General features: G+C 40.8%; 1 protein-coding gene across 3 annotated transcripts in view; it reads left to right on the top strand.

The window, feature by feature from the left end:
- Positions 1-702: 702 nt before the first annotated feature.
- Positions 703-14,083, top strand: part of ANO6 (anoctamin 6) — a 77,109-nt gene continuing 63,728 nt past the window's right edge. For all 3 annotated transcript variants that reach the window (XR_014587232.1, XR_014587233.1, XM_083845545.1), the window contains exon 1: positions 703-989. Coding sequence is in view for 1 of the 3 variants with exons in the window: in XM_083845545.1 (XP_083701671.1) it covers positions 905-989 (85 nt within the window). In the remaining 2 variants the exon portion in view is untranslated. The remainder of the gene's footprint in view (positions 990-14,083) is intronic.

Here is a 14,083-nt window from a genome sequence, read left to right on the forward strand (position 1 = left end):
TATTTCCTACCTGCAGACTGAGATGGCGATGAGGACAACGGCTCACCTGCAAAACAGCCAAGTGGGCTGAATACATCTGTAAAGCTCGAAAGATTGTCATTTTGTCTAGTTCAGTCCTTGAGCTTTCCTTCTCCAACTTCTGCAACTTTTTCCGAATAACCCTGCCAACGTGTGGATTATTATTATTTATTTATTTATTGCGTGCTTCACGTTTTATGAAGAATCGAGCAACGCTGACTTCTTCAATGACCGAGTGCATACTCTGACATCCTGGTTTTAAAGACCCTGGGGGTTAAACTCCTGGCACAATTTTCAAAGAGTAAACATAGGGGTGGAAGCAGAGTCAGCTGGGGCAAACCTTTGCTCTGGATCCTGTTAGGAAAAAGAAAAAAAATAATAAAATAAAACCGTTTCCTAATTAGTTTTAAGATGACGTTTGACCCACTTATGACACTTTGATGAACATGAATTGTCTGATATAGCCAAACGCAAAAAAAAATAGGGAGGGGGAGGGGTTGTCAAAAAACACATCGATTAACACGATGCTCTACCCACGTTCCCCTTGCAGTGGCTCGGGATGCTGCTGACGAGGTAGGTGAGGTTTCCAGCTCCCTCCGCCTCCACCCCGCGGGGGTCGCCCCCTGTTCTGTAAAGGACACTTGGGGAGGGGGCTGCGGGGGCCGAGGGGGGGCAGCCCCGGGACGCCGCCGGCCCCGGGGCGGCTGCCGGGAAGGTGCCGGGGCCGCCCCCTCCCCCCCCCCCCGCCCCTCCCCGCCCCGCAGCCCGGGGCCGCCGCCGCCGCCGGTCGGGCTCCGCCTGGGCTCCGCGCTCGGCGCCCGGGGCACGGGGCACGGGCAGGGGCCGGGGGAGCTCGGGGCCGGGGGCAGAGGGCACCAGGGGCGAGATGCAGGCGGCGAACGCGGACGTGCTGCTGGATCTGGAGGAGGAGGAGGAGGAGGAGGAAGAGGAAGAAGAGGATGGGGAGACCGGTGAGTACCGGGGAGACGCCGGCACGGAGGGGGAAAGTTCAGTGCTGCTGCGAGGGTCTGTGGGGGTGGCTTGTCCCCGGGCTGCCTTGTCCCAAAGCTCACCTTCAGCTTCGGCTGCTGGTCCCGGACCCAAGACCCGAGCGGTCTGTCCGGGCGGGTGGCGTTGGTCCCACCGGGAGGGTGGCCGAGGTCCTCCCCTCTGGCAGCACCGGCACCCGGCAGCCCTGCTGTTTCCCTGCCTGGGGAGGGAAGGGCACCGGGGGGCAGGGGGAAGGCTGCCGGAGCCGGGCACCCGAGGAGTGGCAGCGAGAGATGAGAGCAGCCTCCCCCCGAGCCTGGGTGCCTGGCATCTTTGGAAAACGGGAGGAATGCTCTTGTGCTGCTCCCCCCGTGCTCCGAGCATCCTCCCAGCCTGATCCCGTTGTTGGCGTCAGCCTCAAGGGCCAGCAGCTCGCCGACCCCGCACCGCCAGGCTTAGCTGGAGAGCCGAGAGAGGGAGGAGGGGGAAATGACGGGAAATAAAAGATAATGAAGGGAGAAAACTGGCAGAGCGCAGAAAGAAGGTCATTTCACTGGAAAAAATGTGTGTTGTGTCTGCCAGAGATGCAGACCGTAAAAAGACCAGAGGGTTTTCCGTGCAAAGACAGTGTCTGTTGGTCTTGTCCCGACAGAAGCAGTCCGGGACAATTACTGTTGTATTTGCTGGGGGAATGAATTCTGGTAAAGTATTTCCAGAAAAACAGCCCCGAAGGGGCTGGTGCTCGGCTGGTTCAAACTGAAGGGTCTATTCATTCCAGTAAAGGCACCCTGATTCACTTCAGTTCAAAAGCTGTTTTCAGCTGCAAGACCCAAGAAGTCTTTTATTTCTGCTTGTTAGGTCTAACAAACAAGGAATGCAGGCAAATGTCAGTTAGAAAAGCATGTAGAATACAGGTTTGTATATATGAATGTTATCGGATGGAAAGGGCTCCTGCTCATTATGGTTCAAAAAGTGCAGAATTTTGGTAAGTTTTGAATAGGGGGGCTGAATTTCTGCATGTCAAAAGTTCTGGTGACATGAACTCTCTGGTACTCGTGCTGCCTTCAAATAGTGATCCTCAGCCATGGCCAGCACAGCTTGCCTCAGTTATTCAGTTAGTTTAGTCCAAAAGTGTACAAAGGTTGAACCTCACCCAGTGCCTGTGGAAACCAGGGAATGGCTTTTCTCCGGCATCAATAGCCTTTGTTTCAGATGCTGTGGGAGTATCCATGGCTTTATAGTAACAGTCCAAAGATAAATTCAGTTTTCCATATGAAGTGAGGCAGAGGAATTGTTTGACTCCACACCCCTAATTAAAGAAAGGGTGGATCAGTGCTGCAATGAATTAATCAACACATGCCTTTTCCTTTCTATTCTTCACCCCAGAGAACAATTAAATTGTTTCCTACTCATGACTCAAATTTGGGGTTAGTTCAGCTCCTACAGCCAGCAAGTCATGAGCTGCATGTCCTGCTTGCAGGATGCAGCACTTTGGAAAACATAAAATGTGGTAAAATTAAATAAAAATCGATGATTTCGTAAGTTGCTATGCAAAGGAATTTCAGTGCACAGCTCATTTGTTATTCTGCCTTGTAAAATCTATGAGTAACAGTCTCGAGGTTTTTACATCAGGTATAATTAGAGGAGAGATAGTTTATTAGTCTGAGAAGCTTGTCGATCGCTCATTTGCCTCCAGTTTTATGGTAACACTTGCATCCGCATTTTTACCAAGAAGGTCATCCCTGCTTTAGTAAGTAAGCAGGACTTCTGAGCTCTTTCCAGTTCTACTCGAGATCAGCCCAAAGCGTGCACAGCTCATCAGGAAAGCATTACCATGGCATATCCAAGTTTGTAGTCATGGCACACAAAGGGAGTGCTCTGGCTTGTGCTGGCACACAGCTGGGTTTGGTTCTCCAGCAAACCACTCGTGCCAGAAGCAGACTTAGGCAGGAGTCCAGATGAAGAACTGGACTCAAGAGTCCAAATCTACTGCAGAGCACCATAACCACGCTGCCTGCCACACATAGCTTTGAAAACGATTGTCCAGGCAGACTTTTGTATAAGGAAGTAAGTTTTGTCCCAGAATTAGGCTTTCTTGAGAAGTTGAAAACCTTTTTTTTTTTTTTTTTTTTTCTGGCACTTAAGCTTTTTATTTTGGATTCAGACTGTTTTCAAGGAGAGTGTTACATTAGTGACACCAATTTGTTTCTGAGTTATCTTGTTACCGGGCAGAGATGGTGGGAAGCACATTGAGCTGTGGTTGCCGCAGAATTAAAATTCTCCAAACCCATTATTTTCTGCCTAGAAACTGTCAGACAGTTCCATAAACTGTAAAGTTTTTCTTTCCCTGGTGCCAAACCTCATACTACATCTAAATTAGTTTGCTTGTGTTTGGGGATTTACAGAGTATCTGAGTGTGCTTTCCAGAAAAACTGACTTCTGAGGACAATATCCAGGGGCATTTGCTCTGACTAACCATGGTGCACAAAATGCTTTTCTGTTTATTGGGATACGTTAACATCTTGCTCACACTTTTCTGCCTCTTTTTTTTTTTCTCATATATAACTTGTAGCTGTTCCTTAACCTCGCATGTACAGTATCTTTTCCTGCCTTTTGAAACTGCTGCAGTAACCAAGACACGTTGTATAGCTGGCCAAGAAATGGATGTTCATGTTAACCTTTTCCTTGTCACACAGCCTAGATGATGTGTTGATGAGGATTCCAGCTCTTCTTTCTGTAAAGTATTTCATGCTGTTTTCCAGCACACATTTTTTTTTACCAACTCCAGTGAAAATGTACAACAGTAGTGGCTTATCCAAGCAGCAGTATTTGTGGAATTACAGCCTCAGATCATCTGTGAGGAGGCATTCTTCTCCAGCTTCTTTTCTTCCAGTTTCGTGCAGCCTGCTGTACAATGGGAACCCTGTCCTAGGGGCTGATGTTGTAACACAGATGGTGAAGAGCAGGCACAGCTATTCTTCACCTCATTACTTTTGCTCACTCTTCTGTTCCCTGCTTGGTTCCTCATGGCATATACTGTATTTTATTATTTTGCCTGTTAGAGCTTCTAATTTTTCCTATTCAATAGCTTCATTAACTTGACCTGCATCTTATTTCCACCCTGCAAACATTATTGATATATACTCCAAAATGAATGCACTGACAGTGTTCTACAAATAAGTCCAATATTTTCCGTCATGATTCTGAAAAATGGTCAATTATATATTGAAGTGTCCGAAAGGCAACAGAAAGTCTGAATAGTTGGATTACTCAACTGAAAAATGTGGCATTGTCCTCCAACTTATTAATTGCAATCCTCGCACAGTGGGAAATCAAAAATTGGCGTGGGGGTAGATCTGATAATTTGTAGCATGTAAGCGGATTTTTTGAAATGATATTTCTGTTTCTGAAGGGAAAATACCTCCCCTTTTAATCTACCTAACGTATCAAGAAGGACTGCCCCAGTCCACTCTTTCATACCTGGTTTTCTTCTCTTTTTCGTCTCTGTTTTATAATCAAACTAAAAGTTACCAGGGCACTTTCAGTCTTCCACCATCCTAAAGAAGACTGTGGGTTGGATATGTCTCATGAGCTGAAAATCAGGAATTTCTGCTCCCCAATTCAGTGCTCTGTTTACAACACAGAAGAAGGTAGAAATGTGATGGCAGGCAACTCCGTATGCACAAGTTTGATTTCAGTCTTTTGTTTTGGTTTGGTTTGTACTGCTGCAAAGCAGAACATCTTGTACTTGTGCATCTAGGAGATGAAGAACATGAATAAGTAGGAACATCATCTCCATAGGGGTAGGCACATCAACACTCGGTCTACCATTTGCTGTCACTTGCTATTGAGGCAGTAAGAGGATCTTCATCGTGAACTGACACATCATTACACTACACCACGTAGAAATCAAGGAAATGCTAGCCTGTAATACTGGTCAAAATTTAAATTACTTTTCACGCCTCCCTGTCCTACCTCATCTTTCTGTTGCCCTAATGGTTTACATACATTTCATCCTCTCTTCATACTTCAGTCATTTTATTTTCTGACTTTCCACCCACTTCACTTTGCTGAAGCCCAGCTACACTGGAGCACAGCTGGGTCACAGAGTATGGCTGTATTTGAGCCATACACTGTGGGAACCACTCACTTTTAAATTTTGATGTAATGATTTTTCTACAAAACTCCTAAAAAAAACCACGTAAATATTTAACCACAATATAATTACTGCTTTGTAGCTATTTATAATTCATAAACTCTGGAGGAGATCAGAATATTTCAAGAAACAGGAAATTAGGGGTCAGATAAAATTCACAAACTCGCCAGATATTGCTCTTTTTCAAGTTTTTCTACCATAACAGCTTTGCCAGTTGCCCATTAGAAACTTCCTGTACATTGAGAGTATTTTTGTGAGATCCTGTATTTCAGATTTCTGCTGAACATATGAGTGCAGCTTACAGATAAGTCTGTAGTCTGTAGGACAGATTTGTTATCTGCCACTGAACCAACTAGTGCTATTTGCACAACTTTAAAAGTAGTAGGGTTTGTAAGGTTTGATGGTGCTTTTTATTTATTTGTTTGTTTTTTATCTCTTTCTATTTATTAAGACATTAAGATATATATCACAGGCAATTCCATAAAGTTTTCATAGAATCATAGAACAGTTTGGGTTGGAAGAGACCTTAAAGATCATGCAGTTCCAACCCCCCTGCCATGGCATGGATGCCACAAGCTAGATCAAAAGCAAAGTTTCACCTTTATTTACACAGCAGATCATGAATTCTTTTCAAAGTAAAAAATCATTAAAACTTATTTAATTGATATGTAAGGCTTGTGTTACATAGTGCAGGACTCTTGACCAGCAATTCCATAGTGTTATGGTTATTGGAAGTAATGTACTCAAAAATTCACAAAAAAAATGTACTAATATCATATGATTTGCAACTTATGCAGTACATCAAATTTTGCACCCCAGATTTCAATGCAGTTGTTATCATTTAAATCACTTCATCTTAGTATTTCTTGGTACCTGTCATTTCCTAAGAAACCCTGGGTTGCATGCTGTGGAATTAAGGTCTGCTTTGCCACTAGACGTGTGGTGAACACCAAGGGGAACTGATATTAAAGCTCTCTGTCATGGTAGAGAAGAAGAAAAAAAAAAAAGATGATTTTGCATGATAAAAATTACATGTAGTAAATTAAATAGTCTTTGTAATGCCTTCCAGTTCATCCCTTGAAAAGAAATATTTTTTTCTGTTTGTTTGTTTTTAGTTTGAGATGGCATATTCTTGTACCCAACTAAAGAAGTCAAATTTTTAAAAAAGCATTAGACTTGGGATTAACTAGGGAAGGTCAGGGAAAAGGGTTGCTTATTTTTTTAAGTTAGGTACAAGGCAAGACAACTGAATACCCTATGCCTATCCTCTTCCTACATGAGAAGAACTTTGAAAAAGAAAAGCTTGAGACCTTGAAGCATGTAGAGCCCTTGCAGGTATGTAAAAAGATAATACAATTAACAGGACATGAATGTCAAGGTGGAGAGACATGGAAGAATGGTGCTGTGGTTTTGGGTTGTTTATAGTTCTTATACTCAGAAAACAAATGTGGGACAGAAGTCATGCACAAGTGCTGAGCCCTGTATCCTAATGAATAGAAAAAATCATGTATTCTTCTACTGGGCTGTTGTTATTGCTTTTAGTGCTCATCCCTGGCATTCTCCTACATAACAATGTGTGAAGTATTTCCCTATGGAACAGATATGCTATTTAACTAATATTTGATTTATATTTTTAATCTAAAAGCAAACAAATAACAACAACAACAAAAATCATGGGCCTAATATCACTTGTAACTTTTTATTGGACTTTTGATTCAAATTCAGGCCTCACTGTGAATGTAGGTAGAGCAGTTTTCCCACTGGACAGAGCATGTGTTCGTCTGCTGAACCAGCTGAGATGCAAGCCCATAAGGACACCGTTAACATTTTGTGTTAGAATTCAGGTTTGATTAATCTGAAAGTTGAAATGGAAGCCTTAGGCTGTAAAGCCATAAACAAGTCAAGCCAGCATAAATTGGATTGGCTACCAAAAGAAGTATTTCCCTCTAAACTACCCGACAGTGCCGTCTTAAGTGTTCATGGCTTTTTGGCCTTCTAATTCACTGGGTGTATTATTGGCAGCATGGTGGCAATCCAAACCTGGAGACAAGTACACAGTACCCTTTAGTGTCTTATTGCCATGATCTTCTGTGAGAAATGAAAACTGGCAGTCATGCTAATTGCCATCAAACAATGAATTTCGTTTGATAATAAATCTAAGAAAGCAAACCTCTGAATGTATAATCCTTTGTCTTCTCTACCCTTCAAAAAACACTTTACTCAGGCATCCCACATCTATCTGAGGGCTTCATGAGGGGATGAGATTAAAAAAAAAACCAAAAAACTTATGTTTTTGTTAGCATCAGGCAACCTGGTACATATTCTTTAACTGCATGATACAATCAAATGGGAGAATGATCCCTTTCTCCCATTCATAGCCTGCAAACCTGTCAGAGCAGCTTCCTCTTCACAAGCCTTTCAGTTCCAAGCCTTATCAATACAGATGGCCCATTTCCTGTGCGGTGATTGATCTTGTGAAGGTCATAATATTACTGAATACAAATAGGCAGAGCCTTGTTATTTTTGTCAATGAAAATAGCCATATTAATAAAATATGTATGTTATGTTTGAAAAAGGGTAAGATTCAGACCAGCATGGACGCTGTGAGCAGGAAGAAACAAGAAGATCATATGGTTTTGGAAGGAGACCACATTTAAACTTCTTTAATTAATACCAGATTCAGACTGGAAAATTAACAAAAATATTTTAAAACACAAACCGACTGAACTTTAAGCAGTGCAGTTACAAGTCTGCTGGAGCATAAACATTCTTCTTTAATTGATTTTATGCCTCATGTGGTAGAAACTGCAGCTTAGTTTCAAAGTATCATGTAAAGACTAAATAAGACTGAACCGTTCACTTTGGTGTTTATATTAAATAACTTCCAGCTAAACCACTAATCATCAATATTCTTTAGACATGGCTGAAAATCAAAGTTTTGTAGTAACAGACACCAATTTTTGCTTTTCTTTTATAGCTTCCCTCACTTTTTTTTTTTTTTCTGTTGTTGATGTATTTCCCCTGACCCCATTAATCTAGTTAGTCAGGTTCTTCGGCATTTTTTAGATGTGATTTATCATGGGACATTAAATATTTGCATAGGAGTCTGCGTATAGTAAAGCCATCAGAAACAAGCACTGTGCCAGTGCACTTCTGCAGAAAGCAGCCACCTCTTTTCTGTTCAAGCTGGGGGCAGCTGCTGCAGCAGGTTTAATGTCTGACACCTGAAGTGTTCAGAGTGTTCCCATCCTGTAGGCTTGTAGCTTGGGTGGATCTTTTGCGAAGGCATTAGACATTCGGTGGCTACGGGGAGCCCTTGGGTTTTGTCCTACTGCTGCAGCAGAGACATATGACCCATGACCCCAGGTGCTACTGCTTGGGAAACTGCAGGAAGATCAATCTTCTCTGGGTGAGGAATAGGAGAAATAGAAAGAGGGGGAATAAGGAGCACTTGTGTTATTACTCACTCAGTCTCCTATGCTGTGGTGGGGCTAGAGAGTATGAATTTTGATCAGGGGAAGCGGATGAGATTAATGACTTCAGTGGGTGCAACGCTGAGGGTTCTTTCCTTCCTCTGTGGGCAGGATGTTTAACTGAGAACCTTTCATATGAATTATAAATCACAGTGGAAGGTACAAGAGATAATTATAAAATGTTGTCAGTGTAGCAGCCCTGCTAAGGATGCTAGGAACTGGTTCTAGGAGTAAAAGGACACACTTCTGTGGTCTGGCACAGTGGAAGAGCAGAAGAGCCACGTCCTGACTACAGAGAAGCTGGGGTGGGTTGCAGTCAATAGAGGGAGCCTCAGATAAACACCAAATACCAGAATTTATATCAATGGAAAGAATCCTGGAGCACAGACCAGGGTCTTGGCTGAAGAGTGCAGTAAAATAAGGAATGCTGAAGAGATGGGAGGAGGTAGTTCTGAGTAAAGAGATGGAAGTAAAGGCAAAACATCCACTGAGACCAAGGTATAGACTGAAGAGAAAAAAAAAAAAAAAAGTAAAAGGGAAAGAAGAAGAACTGGGTATTCCTAAGGGTAAAACCCACCAATACAACTATTCACCTACTTATCTGGTAAGGAACTCATGAGCAATGGCATAAAGATTTTTCCAAGTCAGTTCATCAGGAAAATAAACTACAGCATGGGGCTAAGGTAATGTACCTTTGTGTGTAGTGAATTGAAACAATTCATCTGTGGCATTTTCAAGCATATTTTTAATATATAGTAAAAATCACAATGTGTCTGTAGGTAATTTATCCAGCAGAGAAAATCCTATGTTTATACCATTAATTATTTACCAAAAAAAAAAAAAAAAAAGATAATCCACTGCTGTAGGCTTAGCACTGCAGTTAGAGATAATAACATTTAAGAAAACAAGACTGAGGTGATGATCCAGAGGGCTCTAGTGTTGCCAGAGAGTTTTATTAGTTTGCATGTAATATTACTAAAATTATTTGATCTCTCTATATGTTATTTTTCTTATGTTGTCTAATGGAGTTTTTATAGACATTAATGAGCAAGGATCAGGTCAAACAATGCACACTTTACCCTTGTGAGCTGTCCCATTGACTACAGTGGGAATAGCATTATTTTTGTAAATGCTGTTCTTAGCAGGGAATGCAGAACTAGTCCCTAATGAAGGAAATATCTTTATTAAATCTTTCATCATTTCAGTACCTACTGACCCATTCTAGGGAAAATAATTAAATTCATTTAATTATTCTACTGCCTATAAAAGACAAGTAGGAATTTGCACAAAAGGACAGCTTAATCTATAAACTGATGGCTATGCTTAAGACAAAGAGCCCAGCAAAAACTCCTTTAATATTTGGTAAAACTAAAACAAGTGGTGTATTTAAAAAAAAAAAAAAAAAAAAAGTGAAGAAATCAATATGACCTGAAGAATAAATGAGTCAGTGCTTAATTTTACATTTTGGTTGTTGGTATTTTTTCTTTGTTTTTAATATATTCATTACTGCTAAAAAAATTTACAAGAGAGGAAGCTTCAATGGCAATGCTGTTCAGCCAAATGGAACTCCAGGTGTTTTAGTAAGGTTATTTTATTGGTGTTTGCAACAAAAGCAAGTTCTCCTTTAGACCTCTCCTTCACAGAAGGTTTTAAGTGGAAGTTGGTTATTAAGCATGATGCAGTTGGTTACAAAAATAATCTGAGGAGTCCCTCAACTGGTAAGTTTACTCTTTTTATTTTTTTTTTATTTTATATCTTTTTTATTTTCTTTATTTTTCTGTATTTTCTTTTTTTATATATATATCTTTTTTATTTTCTGGTTAGGAAAACCAAAGTATGCAGTGTCTTTCTAAAGTCCATGTCCAATACTGGGAATGCTTACAGATGTGAGCCTGTGCAACTACACATGCAATGCTCAAAAATTCTCATAGGTTCAGCCTTTAAATGTAATATTTTCATGGTCAAATTAACTAAAAGTATCTTTTGGGGACTCTCCTGTATATACAGTGTATAACAGCTGAGTATAAGAAATACTTCAAAGCAAACACTGAGAAACTCGTTACAGAAATTCAAATATATCTCTTCTGAGACATGTAAATTTGAGAGCAAGGGATATGATTTTATAAATATACTTCAAATTCCTTGTTAGGCAATTCATTGATACACAGGCACTTAAGTCTAACCAAACAGCCATTTGCAATTACGATTTGGTTAATCATTTCACTTCCCAATGAGAAAGTCCCACAGCTGCCTGGAGGCTTGGCATTGGTGACAAACACCATGGGATCTTCTCTGCTGCTAAAAAGGCTGTGTTTGTAGCTTGGGACAACTCCTGTGCATGGGTCACCCTCCTGTAAAACACGCTGAAGGCAAGGTACACTAGTTTTCCATGTAGTTGGACGGTCATTTGACAGTATTCTTGGGGTTGATCTTGGCAAGTCTGTTGCATGGCAAAAGCAAAAGTGGCTTATTTGTTCTTATAAGCTTCCTGCCTAAGGACAGCTGGTTTGGTTTGGTTGCTCTGGAATTAAAAAAAAAAAAAAAAAAAAAAAAAACTCACATTATTTTAAGAAATGAAGAAAAAGTCTTCAGGCTATAGAAGGCAGTCTGAGACTGACAGAAATGCACATGCAGTTGTGGAATAATGTACTTCAGCTCTGGAGCAGGTGAAAAAATAACATCATACTGTTGACCAGAGGGTTAGTTATACTATCCCTGCTAGTCACAGTCCTTCAGCAAATCAGTGTTCAGAAATACATGTTTGTTAGGCCAGGTCCTCGGCACACGTGGTCTAGACAGGGAAGTCTTACCTGCTTACAACAGCTTACACCACTTCTTGTTTTTATCCTTTGTACCTCTTACAATATGTATATTTTAAATATACCTGTTTAAACCTGTACAAATGTCTGGTATATAAACCAATATTTTGGTTTAACAGAGCTGAGTTAAATTATATTTCACTAACTGCTCATCTGAAATGTCTTGGGCAAAGAAAACACACATAACCAGTAACAATTGATGATGTTTGGACCCAAGTCGTGTAGTGCTACTGGTAGGTGTTACATTGTCAAAATTTGCTTTACTCAGCCCATGGTAGGAATCCTGATTTTTTACAGGTTTCCCTGCAGTTTGCTCACACAACAGCATAAGCTTCTGGAGCAGCAGGCTGCTGTTCATCCCTGTGCACCAGCCTGTGTAGGGACATATGACAAGCCTGTTACACAAACAAGAGAACAACACTTTTGAGTTAAGTGGAACTGTCAACATCCATAAAGTTATTTAAGTGTGTAAATGCTGCAGTCTCAGCCCCCAGAGACTGTATATTACTATTCAGAGTGTTGGTTTTTATTTCAGTGGGTTTTTGGTGTTGCTTTTTTTTTTTTCTTCCAGTTTTTCCAAAGCTATTCATGATGGAAGTATAAATATCTGTCTAAACAACAGTACTCCATATTACAGTTGTGGTTGGTGTATCCTGTTCTTTCTTTTTGTTCCTTTCCTCTGAATGGAGGGGAGTTTAATTAAATGTTTTGGGGATAGATGTTTATCCTGTACTCTAAGACAAGACTGAAGGTGTCCATCAAGGCATTGCCATGTCTGTCACTGGGTATGGTTCACGGAACAAACCCAGTGACCCTTCTACTCATCAGGATTTTCCCGAGGAACATCTTGCATGCAGAAATAAACTCCAGAGAAATCCTCTTTCTTTTCAGGAGGAGTCCTTCAGTTCCTTTTCATCTCCTTCACTGTTCTTCACACCTTTTTATTCTGGCACCTTAGTGTCAGTGATTCTCTCTTGGCCTTTGGAGTGCCAAGCTCAACTCCACATGAACACCAAAGACAAATGTCCCTCAGACATAGGTCAGAAGTGGTATGAGGTGCCCTCAGTGTCCAGCCTGCACAGGCAAAGTGCCAGCCTGCAGCAAAGAGAGAGAGGAGAGTCACCCCGTGATTTTATGTTCTAGAACTTTTTTTTTTTTTGTGAATTATGTGCCTAGAATAAAGTGTAAATAGAAGATTTTTTTTTGTGTTAATTTACTGGATCCTAATTTGCTGTCAGTTTCTAGAGATCTCCTTCTTGATATCTTTCTACCAGTTTGCAATTCACTAAAAATATTTGGAATGGAGAAGTTTGTTCTCCTTCAGCCAGAAGCTGGAGTTGACACAAGAGATGGGAGGTGAACTGCTCTGGTTTGTGTTACAGGGATCAGATGGCCTCACTGCTACCTTCTTGCCTTACAGCCTATGAGCTGGATCCATACATTTCAAAAGGTCATTTTTATTCCCCTTCCACACAAAAAGTAGACCATGCAGTCAAGTCACTGTGATCTCTTTTTAAAAATAAAACAAAATTTAGCATAGTCACTATCAAGGGATTATGACTAGCCTCTTAACAGCCCAGCATGCTCACTTTTGGCCTACTGTTACAATAAGGTGTGTAAGCAGTCTTACCTAAGCTTAAATGAAAGGTAACCGTAGAGGCTGCTTTATGTTCCTCATCTGAAAAATGATTTTTTTTCTTTCACCCTCTTTCATGGTTCTAAATAATTAAAGTCTCAGTAGAAATTAGTTTGCTAAGAAAAGTATGGCTGGATCTCTCAGTACTGGTTGTAAGTTCATAAAAATCTGTAATGCTATACAAAAAGAGCAATCCCTATGGCTTTTACCTAGGTTACTGCCATCTGATCTATTCATACCATAATAAAACAGTTTAGCAGGACTCTTTAGACACCAAAGTAAATTCTTTCCATGCATTCCAAAGGGTTCCCCCTGTGTTCCCCCCCACACCCTTTCCTTTCCTTTCCTTTCCTTTCCTTTCCTTTCCTTTCCTTTCCTTTCCTTTCCTTTCCTTTCCTTTCCTTTCCTTTCCTTTCCTTTCCTTTCCTTTCCTTTCCTTTCCTTTCCTTTCCTTTCCTTTCCTTTCCTTTCCTTTCCTTTCCTTTCCTTTCCTTTCCTTTCCTTTCCTTTCCTTTCCTTTCCTTTCCTTTCCTTTCCTTTCCTTTCCTTTCCTTTCCTTTCCTTTCCTTTCCTTTCCTTTCCTTTCCTTTCCTTTCCTTTCCTTTCCTTTCCTTTCCTTTCCTTTCCTTTCCTTTCCTTTCCTTTCCTTTCCTTTCCTTTCCTTTCCTTTCCTTTCCTTTCCTTTCCTTTCCTTTCATTTTGTGGGATTACACTGTGGTGTAGATGAAAGTGTAGGAAAACAAAAGAATTTCTGTTTGGCTTTTTACTTCTTTTTATTCTTGCTGCTTGGTTTTGTTATAACTGAATAGTACCCAAGATTCAAAGCCACTTATTTTTCATCAGCATATTTAGTGTGTAGTCCTTACTTCTTTTTGCTTCCTCCTGAGATAAGCTACCAAAATACATATTTTCCATGTTTTTGTCCTACCTGCAAATCAAAAGGAGGCTTGCACTTTTAAATGCACTTGCCTTCTTTCCTGATGTGTTCTAA

The sequence above is a fragment of the Anser anser genome (genome assembly GCF_964211835.1).
Source record: "Anser anser genome assembly, chromosome: 1".
Taxonomy (NCBI): Eukaryota; Metazoa; Chordata; class Aves; order Anseriformes; family Anatidae; genus Anser; species Anser anser.